Source organism: Rhinoraja longicauda, chromosome 5 (genome assembly GCF_053455715.1).
Source record: "Rhinoraja longicauda isolate Sanriku21f chromosome 5, sRhiLon1.1, whole genome shotgun sequence".
In the NCBI taxonomy this organism is placed as follows: Eukaryota; Metazoa; Chordata; class Chondrichthyes; order Rajiformes; family Arhynchobatidae; genus Rhinoraja; species Rhinoraja longicauda.
In genome coordinates, this window is record NC_135957.1 from 57,524,335 (window position 1) to 57,542,961 (window position 18,627).

General features: G+C 40.2%; 1 protein-coding gene across 2 annotated transcripts in view; it reads left to right on the top strand.

The window, feature by feature from the left end:
- lama4 (laminin, alpha 4) overlaps positions 1–18,627 on the top strand; it is a 109,425-nt gene that overhangs the window by 12,808 nt on the left and 77,990 nt on the right. For both annotated transcript variants that reach the window (XM_078399608.1, XM_078399609.1), the window contains exons 3-5: positions 12,536–12,663; positions 14,492–14,572; positions 17,020–17,234. In XM_078399608.1, the coding sequence (XP_078255734.1) occupies positions 12,536–12,663; positions 14,492–14,572; positions 17,020–17,234 (424 nt within the window). The remainder of the gene's footprint in view (positions 1–12,535; positions 12,664–14,491; positions 14,573–17,019; positions 17,235–18,627) is intronic.

Below are 18,627 nucleotides of genomic sequence, written 5' to 3' on the forward strand. Positions count from 1 at the left end.
AGTTGTTGTTGGAATGTTTAAAAATATGGCACAATCCAAAATTTGAAAAGGAGCAGGGTCTGGGGGAGTAGAGGGATCCAGGAGTACAGGCACATATTTCGTTGAAAACGGGTACATAGGATGATCAAGAAGGCTTTTGGTACATTTGTCCTCTTCAGTCAGGGTATTGAGTAGAGGTTGGGATGCTATGTTCCAGTTTTACAATGCGATGGGAGGCATTTGGAGTATTGTGTTCAGTTTTGGTCACCAGTGTTGGACCAGTTTTGGTCAGTTTTGCTACAGAAAGGGTGTTATTAAGCTAGAAAGAGTGCAGAGAATGTTTCTGAGGATGTTGCAAGGACTCAAGGGCTTGAGCTAAAGGGAATGATTGGGCAAGCTAGGACTTTATTCCTTGGAGTGCAGGAGGCTGAGGGTGATTTTAAAGGTGTATAAAAACTTATGAGGAATAGATAGGGTGAATGCACATAGTCTTTTACCCAGAGTAGGGGAATCAAGAACCAGAGGACATACGTTTGAGGGGAGAGGGGAAATATTTAATAGGAACTTGAGGGTCAACATTTGCACATCGAGGGTGGTAGGTTTAAGGAACAATTTGGCAGAGGAGGTAGTTGAGGCAGGTAAGATAAATTTTAAAAGGCGTTTGGACAGATACATGGATAGGAAAGGTATAGAGGGATATAAGTGAAATGCGGGCAACTGGGATTAGTGTAGATGGGTCGGTATGGACGTCTTAGGTGAAAGGGCCTGTTCCCATGCTGAATGTCGCTAAATGCCTTTGTAATGCCCAAATTGCATCCTTGCAAATCCTGTTCTGTGGCTGCTTATTGTATGTCTCGCACCTAATATCAAATTTAACATGGGTAAAACTGTGAGTTTATAACTAGTTACTAGTCAAGTCGGCTGAAGTTGGTTTGTTTTTCCAGTTAATTTTGCCTCTTTGGTCTCAAATCTTTGAATATTTTCTAATTTATGTATTTACAAAAAGGCAGCAATAAAGTTTAAATATACATGTTAAGGTATATATTTAGCATATAAAGCTTCAGAAGCATGTCTCCAATCATTCTGAAAGAGTGACAATCAACGATGATACTGTACATAATTTCTGAAATATAACTCTCCTTTATACAATAGTAAAGAGATTAAAATGTGTTCTTCATTATACTCAAGTCATTTCCTTAAAAAGGTCAATATAACAATACAACAATGTGCAAGGATTTGTGTTTTTTTTTCTTTGCTGCACATATTTATCTGCACAAATGTGAAGAAGATCAGTTCTGCAGCTTTTTATTACTTGTTTTCAGAATATTACATGATGAGTACTGTGCAGTGTCTAATTATAGATTGCACCAAAGACTGTTGGTCCACCCACAAACAATTTTAGGCACTATTTGTGACCTAATTTTTTTTTTTGCCTGTCCATATGAATTACTCCGCAGACTAGCAGTTAACTACGTTATATAAATGCTTTAAATTACAGAAGGATATAGGCCTATAGACTGGTGTATATTCAAAATAGGAATGCTACACGATAAGTTTGATTTGTTCATACCATTAACCTTGATATGCATCTATAATGGTAGATGATGATCCCTGGGCACAAGGCTTGATAGTCCACATGAGAAACACGGGCACATAATATAATTGGAACCTGCTCCATCTCCAATGAGCAGGTTTTCCTTTCTGTCAACTATCCTCTACATTAAAATTGTCTTGGCTTCCATTCTGCTTCTATTTCTACAATGAACAGAATTGTTGTCTTGTATTTGCAAGGATCACTTGATTGACCAGTGTTCATTTGGGGCAAATTTGGCATTTTTTAATTTTTTTTAATCCATGCCACCTTAACATCTGCCATGGTTAGCAGTTTTGTGCAAAAACAAATTATAGTTTGTATAAATGCAAGAGAGATAAACTTGATAAGTGTTTGGGATAATTCTTGAAATGCAACATATGGTTTTCTGTTGGATTGCAGTGTTGAAAACCTAGTGATTTTCCCTTCTCTTTCCTTCTTCACCCTACTTTGTTAATGCTTAACTCTTTTCTACATGGCAGTTTTATGCTGCATGTCCTCCAACATAAAGGTTTGCAAAGTTTTGGGTTCTTTTTAACCATTTCTTCAGGATCCAGGCATCCTTAATTGTAGTGGCTTGGCAAATGAATAGCTTGCTATGTCATTTAAAATTCCAACGCATTTGTGGATTTGGACTAGGTGGGCCAAAGGGCCTGTTTCAGCACTGCATCTCTAAACTAAACTAAACTACTGGAGTAAATCAGCTGTTCAAGCATAATCTCTGGAGTACATGAATAGGCGACATTTCAGGCCGGGACTTTCCTACAGACGTCTGGAAAAGACCTGAAACGTTGGCTATCCATGTCCTCCAGAGATATTGCCTGACCTACTGACTTACTCCGCAAGTTAGATTTCCTCACCTATTAGGCATTAATGGACGAGAGGAGGCTTGGTTTAGTGTTATTACCAGTCTTTTTTTAAATAAAATTCCAGATTGTTAAATGAATTCAAGTTCCACAGGGGGATTTGAACTCGGCTCTTTGGATCATCAAACCAGGATTATCAGTCCAATAATTCAACTGTTCCATCAGCACCATGACCACAGGAAGGTCAAAGGAGCACCAGCTGTCCTAGTCATGCATGATACTGTTCCTTTAGTTGAATCATATTTCCCCTGTATCTTCCTCTCAATCACTCACTAAGCTATAGGAATGTAGTGGGTAAATTAAACCAACTAAATACTTTATTAAACAAAGGAACTTACAGTGTGCCAAGACAGCATTTTTATTATGTGCTCACTCACCACAGGCAAGCAGCTTCTGGCAGGATCTACACCAAAGCAATTACACACCATTGTTATAAATGCATATTTTATAGAAACATTTAACTTCTTGCAGCACCTGGTGTACATCAATGTGTAACTGCTCTCTGGTTGTTTTCCATTCCTAAACTGGGACACCAGCAGCAATCAACACGTCTATTTTTCTGGAATAGAACATCAAAATTTAATTGATGATAAATTTGAATAATCATCAAATTTAGGACTTTGCTGACATTCATAGTTTAGATTTGCCCTGAATAAAACTTCATAATTTGGTTGGAAACATCAATGATTTTTGTTCTAATAATATCTTGATTAATACATTTTTGGCTCATCTTTATTTCTATTTTCTCAACCACATGCTCAGTTCTATGTAATAATTAGCTCCAGATGAATCCCTGATTGCTTGGTGTTCTTCTGCTAAGAAAGAATACTGTAAACCTTTGATAATATGAAGTAGCATTTATTTCTTCTGCTTGTTTCAATTTTCATTATTGACAGCATTGCTGATCTCTCTGTTGATTCTAAGCACCAATTCTCTCCAGAAAATTTATAACAGAGCAACTAAAGTAATTTATTATTCTCGAGCTATGGCTTGAGCTCCATTAATCCTGATATCAGCAGAGGCCTGAAATACAGTGCACTGGTTGAAGGTTGTGAAACCTGTCAGAAGATTCATTGCACCCAGTTAACTTTTAATCTCTCAAATTGCCATCTCAGTCCTCAAAATAATTTGCTGATAATCTTTTCCCTGGGTATCCTGTGTCCAGATTGCTCATTAGGTAAATGGCATGTAGACGTTTGAGGCTTTGATCAGTGAATAGTATGTGCACACCAGATATTTCCACCTGTACCTTGGTAACCAGCCAACTAATTGAGAGCATTTTATTCCCAAATTATGATCCTCAGTACAAACACACAATATGTATGCTCCATTGGGAAATTATTCCACTTGCTGCAGATTACAGTTCATAGTTGGGGTGGATAACATACTGGATCAGCAGTGTCGATGAAGAAGGTTAAAACCCATATTAAATAAGCTACTTCAACGATCAGTGAATTTTAAGGCAAAAATACCAGAGATTATGAAAATCTGAAATAAACAGTGAGAATACCAGAAAAACGAAGTGCATCAAGCAGCATTTATGGATGGATAAAATCAATGTATTGTTTCAGGTTGATAGTCAGTCCATTCAAACAAAATATTGTCAACCTAAAACATTAACTGTGCAGTTTACTTGAACAAATGCTGAGTATTTCCAGAATTTTCCACATTATAGTGTATCTGACATTTTCTAGCATCGCACAGTCACTTGACACATCTCTATCCCCTTTTTCATAATCTTCTATAATAATGTTTATTATACATAATTTATAATTTAAACATTATTTATTCAATTTGCAATGAGCCTCACTCTGACAGTGGAGGAGGCCCAAGACAGAAAGTTAAAGGAACAGCACCTCATATTTTGCTTGGGCAGCTTACAACCCAGTGGTATGAATATTAGTAAACAATAGTCACTGACCTATAACTTCGATTATACACGTATTGTTCTGTATTTTCCCCCCTCCCCCCCACCCCCCTCCACCCCCCACCCCCCAGTTCAAAAGAAGGAAAAAGAAAAAGCAGAAGAAAGAAAGAAAAAGAAAAACCTGGAGTCCCGAGGGAGTCACTTCCGAGTAATTTCTTTTTAAATTCTTGTGGTATGAATATTGACTTCTCTGACTTCAAGTAACTCTTGCTTTCCCTCTCACTCCATCCCTCCCCCATCCTAGTTCTCATACCAGTCTGACTGTCCTCCTGGTTAAATTTCATCTTTGTATGCTTCGTTGTCACCTTCTCCTAGCTAACAATGATCTATTCTACATTTTTCTTGAACTTCTTTAATGACTTGTTTTCACACCTAACCCTTCCATATCTCTTTTTCTGCCTTCCCCCTGACTCTCAGTCTGAGGAAAGGTCTCGACCTGAAACATCACCTATTCCTTCCATCCAAGGATGTTGCCTGTCCCGCTGAATGTAAATGCAAGCAATGCCCAAGATTACAGTCACTTCCAAAGAAATCTTCCCAGTCTCTTCCCATTGCACAGAAATCTCTCAGTGCTCATTGAAATATCAGTTCAGGTCAGTATGTTTGAGTGGAACAAGCTCACAAACTTCTAACTTGGAGAGAGTGAACCATATCTTCCATTTACACTGCATTAAGCACAATGTTCTAGGTTTCAATCTGTGCCAGCCTGAATTTGGTTAACAGCAGAACCACATGACAGAATTAAGCAATAGCAAAGAATTGCCAATGTGATTGAGAGCAACAGCATTTATGAATGTAACTGTATTTGAACGGCTATATATCACTGGTCACAGAGGCTAACTTATCTCAGTTGCACCACTGAATTGTAAAGACGTATGAAGGTTGTCATTTATACTAAGCTAGTCACTCACAAAAAAATGGGTCTTTTCAGAAATAATAGGCACCATGCCAAATTTCCAGGAAGCTGCTTCAAAGAGATATTGTGTTCTTGGAGCCATAAGTCTCACATTCATGAAAGGAGTCTGTGTTTCTTTCCTCTATTCTAATTATTAAATATGCATCAAAACCAAGTTAAAAACATACATATCAGTAAGGTATATCATATATTTTTTAATTTTAAGTCACATGGAATGGATAGTGAGTTACAAAATTGACTTGGACATTGAAGACAGGGGATAGTGGTAGAGGAGTGGAGGTCTGTGACCAGTGGTTTTCTGCAAGGATCAATGCTGGAACCTTTGCTGTTTGTAGAACAGTGCAGCACAGGAACAGGCCCTTTGGCCTACAATATAATATATATTAATGATCTGAATGAAAAGGTGGGTTGGCCAGTGGATACATTTACAGATAACAGTATAATTGGTGAAGTGTGATCGCAAGGAAGGTTGCCAGAGGTGTAGAAGGAAAGAGATCAGTTGGAAATTTGGGTGGCGAAGTGGCAGATAGAGTTTAATCCGGATAAGTGTGAGGTAATACAAATCCAAGATTAAATATTGTAAGACCATTTGGAATTTTGAAGCACAATGGGACTTTGACAACACAAATGCATAGGTTGGTAAAGAAGGCAGGTGGCATGCATGCCTTAATCGGTCAAGGCATTAATGATAAAAGTTGAGAAGACATGTTGTAACTGTATAAAACTTTTGGTTAACCACATTTGGAGTGTTGCATGCAGTTCCAATCACCACTCTGTTGAAAGCACATGGATCCTTTGGAGTGGTTGCAGGAGAAATTCACCATGTCGTTGCCTTGATTGGAGTGTATTATTAGTATTTGTATCAGTTTAGTATTGTCATGTGTACTGAGATACAGTGAAAACCTTTGCTTTGTGTGCTATCCAGGCAAATCATACCATACATGAGTACATTAGGTCGTGCAAAAGGAAAAAATAAGCAGAGTACAGAATATATTATAACCGCTGCAGAGAAAGTGCAGATTTTTTTTAAAGTGTTAAGGCTGCAGACACTTAAAAGGCCCATTTTAGCCTAATCCATCAATAACGTGTTGAACTTCACAACTAATCTTGACTTCATACATTGCCCTTTCCCTTTCAATGACTAATAAATCAAGTTAGACACAAAAAGCTGGAGTAACTCAGCGGGACAGACAGCATCTCTGGAGAGAAGGAATGGGTGATGTTTCGGGTCCAGACCCTTCTTCAGACAGGGTCAAAAAACAGCTGCAAAAAAACACTTTAGAAACTCGGCAGCATCCAAGGCAAACCAGCCTGTTAGTCTGTCCTGGGCCTCCTCCACTGCCAGGGTGAGGCCACACACAAAATGGAGGAACAGCACCTCATATGGGTGCCAGGGATTATGGGGAGAAGGCAGGAGAATGGGGTTAGGAGGGAGAGATAGATCAGCCATGATTTAATGACGGAGTAGACTTGATAGGCCGAATGACCTAATTCTACTCCTATCGCATGATCTTATGATATATCACGTGGGCAACTTACAACCCAGCAGTATAAACGTTGAATTCTTTAACTTTATGTAACTTCTACCTACACCCCCTCTCCCTTCCTCCACCCTAGCCGTTTAACCAGTTCCACAGATTACCACATGGTATCTCTCTTAAGATCATACCTTCCTTTGTCAACAATGGAACAATGGGCCTGCCAAAGCACAATCTGCCTGAGGTAATTTGTTGCTTGCCCTGATTGGTCCTGGTCTTTTCTTGCCTCCAACCTTTGACCAACAGTGACCCGCTGAGTTACACCTGCACTTTGTGTCTATCTTTGGTATAAACCAGTCTGTTTCTCTGGTATCTTATCCATCACCCAGTACATTCATTCCCTCTATCACCAGCAAACAATGGCTGTGTCCATTTATTAAGCTGGAGTTGCTCTTTAAGGTACTTTGGCAGCAATTCTGAAACCCATGACCTCCACTGCCAAAAATAAATTGAGTGGCAGAAAAATAGAAACCCAACATCCCCTCCACATCTACCAGCTTCTCCCTCACATCCTCTCTCCCATCTGCTTTTATCTTCCCATTATCTCCTCCACAACTGGTTCCATTGATCATCTAAATCCACCCTCTTTGGCACTGCTGTATACTAGCAATCATTCCTCTTCCCTTTCAGTCCTGATGCAGGATTTTGATTCCAAACACCTTACAACTTGTGCCTTCCCAGATGCTGATTGACCCATTGTGCTCTGCCAGGGTTCGGTCTGTGGTAACACCATCTGTATCTTCCTCTTCAAGTCACTGAGCGATTTTAAAATATATCAGTTTCCTGTCATTTTACTGGTTCTAAATCCTGGAACTCCCTATCCAGCAACACAGAGAAATTCTCTCATCTGTGCAAGGCCCACGGGGCTCTATGGTGTAAGTGCTTTGGGTGTGCCAAATGGGGATTGGGCTGAGCAAGTCCCAGACTATGCCAGCTGATGCTGTAAACCAGCTGTATGAAGTTTCCCCTTGTTACGGGTCAATGGGACCATCAACACCTCCACCCAATCCTCTAATCATCCATCTCAGTGGCCATAACTTACACCACTCCAGCATAACCTTCACAAAATCAGAGCTCAATACTAGCTGCACTGTGAGTGTCAAGAAATCACTGCCTTCACTCCACTTTATTTTTGTTTATTCATTTATCGTAATCATAACTTCACACAAAGAGCGGTGGGTGTATGAAACAAGCTGCCAGAGGAGGCAGTTGAGGCAGGGACTATTGCAACATTTAAAAATCTATTAGACAGGCACATGGAAAGGACAGGTTTGGAGGGATATGGGCCAAACACAGGCAGGTGGGACCAGTGCAGGTGGGACATGTTGGTCGATGTGGGCAAGTTGGGCTGAAGGGCCTATTTCCACGCTGTATGACTCTAAGCCTTGCTGTCAAGACCAGCATTCATTGTTCACCATTAGCTGCTCTTGAGAAATGTGATGACATGTTACCTTTTTGAACTGTTGCAGTCAAAGATAATACTTTCTCAAGGGTACCTTCTTGGTTATACGATCATTCCATTATATGAAGAGCTCCTGTGCCTTAAAGCATAATAAATGCGTAATCTATCTAAATATTATGCAGTATACTTTATTTTTCTCTAATCAAATCAAGCACTTAAGGCAGAACTATTTTGAAAATATGAGTTCACATGTGGGAGATTGGGATGACATCACAATTAGCAAAATTGGGAGAGAAAAGTGGAAAAAATTAGTGGGTTTGGTGTTGTCATGGAAATGTCTACTGTAAATATTCACATCGTCTACCTTGTTGAGAGCATGGTTGTCATGGGAACATTACTTGCTTTGCATCCAAATTTCTGTTTGAATGGAGTTGAAAGAAATATTGCTACTGGCATTTGAGAGGAATTCTCCAGGAAAGAAGCAAGTCTTTCAGGCAGAGTCCTGCACTGAAAGTAATCCTAGAATGGAATCTTTATAACGCAGCACGTTCCAGCTGTTTAAATTAGATTCTAGAAATTTGGAAATGAATATCATATGTGCAGAGGTTTCTAAAGATGGGCAAACAACAAGAGTTCAAAAGAATCAGCTTAATTTTTAAAGCCCACTTTGATGGCTTACAGACAGACTCAATTATTGAAAAATCAGAATGAGGTAATATATTCATTCTTAAGGTGTGGGCAGTGATTAGTATTGCCACCTACATCTCGCACAAATGCAAAGGTTTATGGAAGATATTTTGTACTTTTGTGCAATTTTGGTTTAGTTTGTGATCTTGAATGAATCATGTTGAAAATGCAGCCATATGGAAACTCAAAGCAACTAATTGAAGAGAAAATAAAGCATAATAACTTCCATCATGATCTTATTTCAACTACCCCACCAGTATAAAATGCATTTTATTGGGATGATATGTATAAATCTGGGCCAGATCAAGTTGGACTCAACCCACATATCAGGTTTGCAATCCCATCCTATCTCCCCCACCCAAAACCCACCATTCACTATGCCTCTCGCAGTGTAATCAGTGTTTTGGGGGAACAGTATGTGTGATGATACCATAAAAATGCAGAATATATCTCATCTATCAATTCACAGATTTTTGTTCTTTTTCTTTTTAAATGTTTCTGCAAGTTTCTGTCTACTAAAGTAGCACCATGACATACTATGGTTTTTAGGGTCGAGTGGTCTATCTTACTCTGCTCTATTATCTTTGGTACAGAGTTTGTACGTTCTCCCTGTGACCACATGGGTTTTCTCCGGGTGTTCCAGTTTCCTCCCACATTCCAAAGACATGGGGGTTTATAGGGTAATTGGCTTCAGTAAAATTGTAAATTGTCTCTAGTGTATAGGCTAGTTCTAGTGTACGGGGTGATCGCTGGTCGGCGTGAACTAGATGGACCGAAGGGCCTGTTTCTGCGCTGTATCTCTCTAAGGACTACAGCTGGAATCTGAAATAAAGACAGAAAATGTTTTAGTGTTCATCAGGCCTAACGGGTGCTTTGCAAAGAGAAATAAGAGTTGTTGTTTCAGGCATGAGATCTTTCCATTTAACCATGAAAGGTTGGAAATGAAACAAATTTAAAATTGCAGTGAAAAGCGAAGGAGTGGAGAAAACGACAGAGAAGATGTGTGATGGGGGCAAAGCCCAAGAAAGATGAAATAATGTGTGATGTGAATATCAGATGAGAGAAGACAGTAAAGGTTAATGAATAACAAGAGTTATGATTGGGGTTGAAATAAATAGGATATGAACCAGACGGAAAGAAAAATAATAAATTCTGGAAACGTGAGGGATAGGAATGGAAAGGTTAATTATCTGAAATTGTCGTTTTGATAATACTCCAGGGCGGTTACTTGAACTCACATTGAGTTTTGTTGGAACAATGTAGGAGGTCAAGGACGGAGAGAGCACAAAGGGAGTGTGATGGAAAATGATTTCTGGGAGGCACCTGGAAATTCAGGGTCACTACTGCAGACTGAACAACAGTGTTTTGCAAAGCTATCACCCAATTTATCTTTGGCACCACCCCTGACTCGCGCCGCTTCCAGGCCAGATACCCTCCACCACCGCCAACCCCTAGCTGCACTCCGGCCACCATTGACTCCCCCGATCCTCGCCTCTGTCGCGGCAGCTAGCAGGCCAGGGCCATCAACTCACCTGGATTCCAGGCCCAGTTCCAGACCAAGAGTCTAAAGAAGACTCGGCAGCATGGTGACGCAGCGGTAGAGTTGCTGCTTTATTGCGCTTGCAGCGCTGGAGACCCGGGTTCGATCCCAACTAAGGGTGCTGTGTGTACTCTGTACCGCTGTCTTCTGTACGGAGTTTGTACATTTTCCCCGTGACCGCGTGGGTTTTCTCCGAGATCTTCGGTTTCCTCCCACACTCCTAAGACGTACAGGTTTGTAGGTTAATTGGTTTCGGTTTGTATACTTGGTATATGTGTAAATTGTCCCTAATCGTGTAAGCTTGTGTTTATATGCGGGGATCGCTGATTGATGCGGTTCGGTGAGCCGAAGGGCCTGTTTCCATGCTGTATCTCTAAAACTAAAACTAAAAACACTAAAAAAGTCTTGACCCGAAACATTACCTATCATAGAAACATAGAAAATTAGGTGCAGGGGTAGGGCATCTGGCCCTTCGAGCCATCACTGCCATTCAATATGATCATGGCTGATCATCTAAAATCAGTACCCCGTACCTGCTTTTTCCGCATATCCTTGATTTCTTGTCTTCGGAACTAAATCTAACTCTCTCTTGAAAACATCCAGTGAATTGGCCTCCACTACCTTCTGTGGCAGAGAATTCCACAGTTTCACAATTCTGTGGGTGAAGAAGTTTTTCCTCATCTCAGTCCTAAACGGCCTACACTCTAGTCTGTCCAATCCTTTAAGAATTTTATATGTTTCTATAAAATTCCCTCTCATCCTTCTAAATTCCAGTGAATACAAGTCGACCCATTCTTTCATCATATGTCAATCCCGCCATCCCGGGAATTAACCTGGTGAACCTATGCTGCACTCCCTCAATAGCAATAATATCCTTCCTCAAATTAGGAGACCAAAATTGCACACATTACTCCAGGTGCGATCTCACCAGGGGGGTCCTGTACAACTGCAGTAGGACCTCCTTGCTCCTAAACTCAAATCCTCTCGCAATGAAGCCCAACATGCCATTAGCTTTCTTCACTGCCTACTATACCTGCACGCTTACTTTCAGTGACTGATGTACAAGCACACCCAGGTCTCGTTGCACCTCCCCTTTTCCTAATCTGACACCATTCAGATAATAATCTACCTTCATTTTTGCCACCAAAGTGGATAACCTCACATCTATCTATGTTCTCCAGAGATGCTGCCTGACCCGCTGAGTTACTCCAGCATTTTGTGTCCTTTTGTGTATTAACCAGCAACTGCAGTTGTTTCTTTCTACTACTTATACAATGATTACACCGTACTCGATTATAGCAGACAATCGGCAATAATGGACACCATTTCGCCTTCCCCATGGTCCATTATAATGAGGTTTACTGTTAAAGCAAATTGCTGCTACTTCAAGACATGGAATTTAATGCCTTAGACAATAGGAAGGGAAGAATAAGATAGCACATTTTTAATCTATTAAGCATCAGAATGCTATTGTAAAGGTAAAAGCAAACGGTGACTTTGGACCACAAATGGAGAAGCAGTGATTTATCTACTGTTAGAATTGAACAAAATCGGTGACCTTCAGACAAGTGCATAGGAACTGCCATCATTCTTGAATGGTAGGGAGTGGGGGGGAGGGGTAAGATAACGATGACGGAGAGTAGGAGTCTTTTGTGTCATTATTTGTTCTCCTCACCATAGGCATGGCCTGAGCTACTGGAATACTCCCAGCTTGCCTTGCTTTGCGGTGGCCTCTTACTTGTACAATCTCTAAATGCTTTCCAAATATTGTTTTCTTTAAGCAATTTTTCTAGATAGATATGTTTTTCACTCAATCTATACTAATGTCAGAACTGGATTCTTTACAATCCAACCAAATGTACTTAACAGAAGCATAATCTGTAAAAAAAACAAGTTGAAAATTCAAACAGCATATGCATCTGCTTCTCTTTCTGGGATCACATGAATAATTTACTCATGCATACTTCAGAGTGTCAACTACAATAAATATTGCAAAGGGAAAAATTTCTTTAGCTACATTTGGAACTGATTTGCAATATTTCACTCAGTAAATGATAAAATCTGAATAATTTATCGCTTTGCATTTCAGAATTGTCAGAATAACACAACAGGAGACCACTGTGATAAATGCCTTGATGGATACATTGGTGATGTCGCTGAAGGCCATTATACATCCTGCCAGCCTTGTCCTTGTCCTCTAAGTGTACCTAAATACAAGTGAGTTAGATTACATTGCCCTATTAACCGCAATCTTGCTTCTGCCAAATGCAACAAAAATGACAAACAATGTTTAAATAAGTGACTCCAAGCCATGTAATGAAAAAAAAAGTCAAATAAAAATTTGCTGTCAATGTGTTATTGAAGTCCGATTACAGAACTTCCAGTGTTTTAATATAAACATGTGAGATCCTGCAAACAAAAGAATGTGGCATCATTAATCAGGGCACTCATGAATTTCAACTTTAAATTCCATTTTATTCAATAGAAATCACTTTATAAAACCTAGTCATTGTTCTATCTATTTGAGATATTTATAAATGATTTGGACCTCAACGTATTCGACCCTTCGAGCCAGCACCACCATTCAATGTGATCATGGCTGATCATTCTCAATCAGTACCCCGTTCCTGCCTTCTCCCCATACACCCTGACTCCGCTATCCTTAAGAGCTCTATCTAGCTCTCTCTTGAATGCATTCAGAGAATTAGCCTCCACTGCCTTCTGAGGCAGAGAATTCCACAGATTTACAACTCTCTGACTGAAAAAGTTTTTCCCCATCTCCGTTCTAAATGGCCTACCACTTACTCTTAAACTGTGGTCCCTGGTTCTGGACTCCCCCAACATTGGGAACATGTTTCATGCCTCTAATGTGTCCAACCCCTTAATAATCTTATATGTTTCGATAAGATCCCCTCTCATCCTTCTAAATTCCAGGTATTTATTCACAAAATGCTCGGGTAACTCAGCAGGTCAGGCAGCATCTCAGGAGAGAAGGAATGGGTGACGTTTCGGGTCGAGACCCTTCTCTAGCATTTTGTGAATAAATACCTTCAATTTGTACCAGCATCTGCAGTTATTTTCTTACACTTCTAAATTCCAGTGTATACAAGCCTAGCCGCTCCAGTCTTTCAACATATGACAGTCCCGCCATTCCGGGAATTAACCTAGTAAACCTACGCTGCACACCCTCAATAGCAAGAATATCCTTCCTCAAATTTGGAGACCAAAACTGCACACAGTACTCCAGGTGCGTTCTCACTAGGGCCCTGTACAACTGCAGAAGGACCTCTTTGCTCCTATAATCAACTCCTCTTGTTATGAAGGCCAACATTCCATTGGCTTTCTTCACTGCCTGCTGTACCTGCATGCTTCCTTTCAGTGACTGATGCACTAGGACACCCAGATCTCGTTGTACGTCCCCTGTTCCTAACTTGACACCATTCAGATAATACTCTGCCTTCCTATTCTTACCACCAAAGTGGATAACCTCACACTTATCCACATTAAACTGCATCTGCCATGCATCCGCCCACTCACACAACCTGTCCAAGTCACCCTGCAGCCTCATAGCATCTTCCTCACAGTTCACACTACCACCCAGCTTTGTATCATCTGCAAATTTGCTAATGGTACTTTTAATCCCTTCATCGATGCTCCCCATCCACCCTGACAGAGCTTGAGAGGATCTGCAGAGAAGAATGGGAGAAATTACCTAAATACAGGTGTGCCAAGCTTGTAACGTCATACCCAAGAAGATTTGAGGCTGTAATCACTGCCAAAGATGCCTCAACAAAGTACTGAGTAAAGGGTCTGAATACTTATATAAATGTGATATTTCAGGGTTTTTAAAAAAATTACTTTGCAAACATTTCTAAACATCTGTTTTTGCTTTTTTATTATGGGGTATTGTGTGTAGATTGATGATAAAAAAAATGAATTTAATCCATTTAAAAATAAGGCTGTAACGTAGCAAAATGTGGAAAAAGTGAAGGGGTCTGAATACTTTCTGAATGTACAACTTTTTAACTTTTACTTTGTTTTCCAGTTTTGCACTTTCCTGTATGATTAAATCTGATAGATTGCGGTGTATGTGCAAGGAAAATTATGCTGGGCCCAGATGTGAAAGGTCAGTATTTTCTTGTTTTTTTAAATGAAATTGTACATGACAGTGCAACTTTTTTAAACCTAGTTTGCTGGATTCATGTTGACCTGACTTGGGTTTGTAATACCAGAGTTGTTGCCCTAGGGTTGTAGTTCCATTCGTGTATTACAGGTGTTTTATATCTGTGACATAGAACTGGCCATTAAAACTGTTGCCATGTGTTAAAAGTGTAACAGTACACATGACAACCCCCTTTACCATTCATCCCATGCTATCAACAAAACCCTACCATTCTTTCCACCTGCTTACATTTACTGTACTAAACTTAAACTTGGATTGTCCCATAAATTAAATAGATGTTTGTGGTCTTGACTTATAATGATAATGATCACATAAACGACTGGTAAACTGATAGACTGGATTGCACACTTCTTTCCAACTTAACGTGAAAATAATGCAGGCTGTGTGATAAAGTGACAGATAATTAAGTCTGCTATTTCACTGTTTATGCAATGAGGAGAAAGGGCATGAATATTTTATAAAATAAATATAACATAACTGAAATAATGATTTTATTAGATGCAACTGCAATCTTACCAAGCTATAAAGTTCTTTCTAAGAAGAAAGTAATTTAAATGATCTTTCATCAACACAAAATTAACCATCAATAGAAGGATAGTCCGTGATCCATGTTATAGCAGTTAAAGTTAACTCTAATGCAAAGTCTTGTGGACCATTTCATCGATTCCATTTCCGCAAATTTTACAGTTACTCAGCTTAACTATTATCACAATGGTGAACAACCATTAGTTTAGTTTATATTTTGTTTAGAGATACAGCACGGAAACAAGCCCTTCAGCCCATCGTGTCGGCACTGACCAGCAATCCCTGCACATTAACACTATCCTACATATACTGGGGACAATTTACACATACATCAAGTCAATTAACCTACATATCTGTACGCCTTTGGAGTGTGGGAGGAAACCGAAGATCTAGGAGAAAACCCACACGGTCACGGGAGAATGTAAAACTCTGTACAGACAGTACCCGTAGTGGGGATCGAACCCGGGTCTCTGGCACTGCAAGCGTTGCAAGGCAGCAACTCTACCGCTGTGTCACTGTGGCCGCCCTTGATTGAAGTTGTCATGGTGATGATGTATTTTAGATTTACTTATATTGGTAAATGTTGCTGTGGCAAACTAGTGAATGGTTTGTTAGACTTTCCCTTGGCCCTGTTCATTATTACTTCCTAAGTAAAAAAGAAATGTATTCCTCACTTTTTGTATCATATGCCCACAAGTTAAAATTCTTTGGTCCTGGAGTCTGCTAATGGTAACAATTTCCTTTTATTTATGTAATCGCAACAGATGATTGCCTTATCAAATCCTCTTTTTAGTTCAGTTTAGTTTAGAGATACAGTGCGGATATGGGCCCATCAGCCCACCGCGTCCGTGTCGACCAGTGCTCCCCGCACATTAACACTATCCTACAAATACTAGGGACAATTTACATTTATTTCAAGTATACAAACCCAAGCCAATTAACCTACAAATCTGTATGTCTTTGGAGTGTGGGAGGAAACAAAAGATCTCGTAGAAAGCCCATGCGGTCATGGGGAGAACGTACAAAATACGTACAACATCTGTACAGACAGCACCCATAGTCGGGATCAAACCCGCGTCTACGGCGCTGCAAGCTCTGTAAGGCAGCAACTCTACCGCTGCGCAACCGTGCCACCCTTGATATTATTTGCTTCAGGGAGCAAAAAAAGCATTTCCAGTCTAAATTAAATGCCAATTAGGGTGACAAGGAGAGACCAAATTAATAAAATGAGAGAGTGATAAAGGAGTCTAAAGGGAAATAAAAAAGGTATTTTGTCATCCCTCAAAACTATTTAAATTGTAATACACATGTTATATTTAATTTACACTGCCAGGGAAGTTGATTGGCAGTTATGTATAAGCATTTATGATGTTTTTAAAAGGATGCATGGACTGAAACGTGCATATATTTGGAATATATCTAGTCCACAAATACAACACATGCCATTCAACAAATGGGAATCAAGGTTACAGGATACTATTTTTGGAAAGTTAGCCATGAACAACTACAGATCTCTGCTTTATTTTCTGTCTCACTCTACTTTGGCAGGAATTTGCTTATTATTTGAACAATTCCACTCATTTCTCTGGAGCCAGAATGTAGAACATTGTTTGAGTTATGAAGGGAGAGTTTAAGTTACATGCAAATGCTCCTTTTGTTGAACTTGGGGTATTTCATAATGGTGTTCAGTAGAACATTAGAACATGTTCCATTTCCTAGGAATAACAATCATAATTTAGCCCACTTTTTTAAAAAAGGCAAATGATTTTAATAAATCTCCCATATATGGAAGAATACATCTGCATCATCAAAGAGGGGCAATACATTTGCTTGTGGTGTTAAATGATATGTGGGTTTTTTTCTAGGTGCGCACCTGGTTACTATGGAATACCTTTATCATCCCAAAACAGTTGCAGAAAATGTAACTGCAATAGCAACTCTGATCCAAATCTAATATTTGATGATTGCGATGAAATAACTGGATATTGCCGCCATTGTGTGCAAAATACAACTGGGAACCACTGTGAACGATGTGCTCCGGGTTACTATGGAGATGCCATCAATGTCAAAAACTGCACAGGTATTTATGGGCTAGTTGCATAATTGGGCAATACATCTTCTGTCTTTCGAATAAATGAAACAGAAGAGAGAATAGACATTTTTAATCCATTTAGTTGCAACTCAATATTATAATAATAATAATAATAATAATACATTTTATTTATATAGCGCTTTTCATATACTCAAAGACGCTTTACAGAGATTTTGAGAACATAGGGAAATGAATAAATAGATAAATAAGTAAATAAATAAATGAACAGAGAAAGGAGACAGTAGGTGAGGTGACCTTCAGTGGTTGAAGGCAGTGCTGAACAGGTGAGACTTCAGCGATGTTTTGAATGTGGTGAGTGTGGGGGAGTCTCTAACGGTTTGGGGTAGTGAGTTCCATAGGGTGGGAGCAGCGATGGAGAAAGCCCTGTCCCCCCAGGATCTGAGTTTAGTCCGGATGTGGGGGGATAGGAGATTGGCAGCGGCAGAGCGGAGGGTGCAGGTGGGAGTGTGCCTGTGGAGGAGGTCGGTCAGGTAGGATGGGGCCAGGTTATGGAGGGCTTTGTAGGTTATGAGGAGGATTTTGTACTGGATTCTCTGGGGGATGGGGAGCCAGTGGAGTTTATAAAGGACGGGGGTGATATGGTCACGGATCGAGGTGTGTGTGAGTAGACGGGCAGCGGAGTTTTGAATGTATTGAAGTTTATTGATGATTTTTGAGGGTGCGCCATAGAGGAGGCTGTTGCAGTAGTCCAGACGGGAGGTGATGAAGGCGTGGATGAGGGTTTCTGCAGCTGTGGAGGAGAGGGATGGACGGAGACGGGCAATGTTTTTGAGGTGGAAGAAGGCTGTCTTTGTGATGTGTTTGATGTGTTTGTCGAAGGAGAGGGTTTGATCAAGGATGATTCCAAGATTCCGGATGTGAGGTGAGGTGGATACTGGGAGACCATCAATGTTGAGGATGAAGTTTTGGGTGGATTTGGTGAGCATTTTTGGACCAATGATGATGATTTCAGATTTGTTGCAATTGAGTTTGAGGAAGTTTGATTGAAGCCAAGATTTTATTTCAGTAATGCAGTTTGTCAGTGTAGAGTGTGTGGTGGAGGAGATTGACTTGGTGGAGATGAGGAGCTGGATATCATCGGCGAAGCAGTGGAAGTTGAGACCATGACGGCGGATTAATTGACCAAGGGGGAACAGGTAGAGGATGAAGAGGAGGGGGCCAAGGACTGAGCCTTGGGGGACACCTTGGGGGAGGGGAGCGGTGGGGGATTTACAGTTGTTAATGGAGATGAACTGGTGTCTGTCAGAGAGGTAAGATTTAAACCAGGATAGGGCTGTGCCGGTGATGTTAAGGGAGGTTTCAAGTCGGGTGAGGAGAATGGAGTGATTTATGGTGTCAAAGGCGGCGCTGAGGTCAAGTA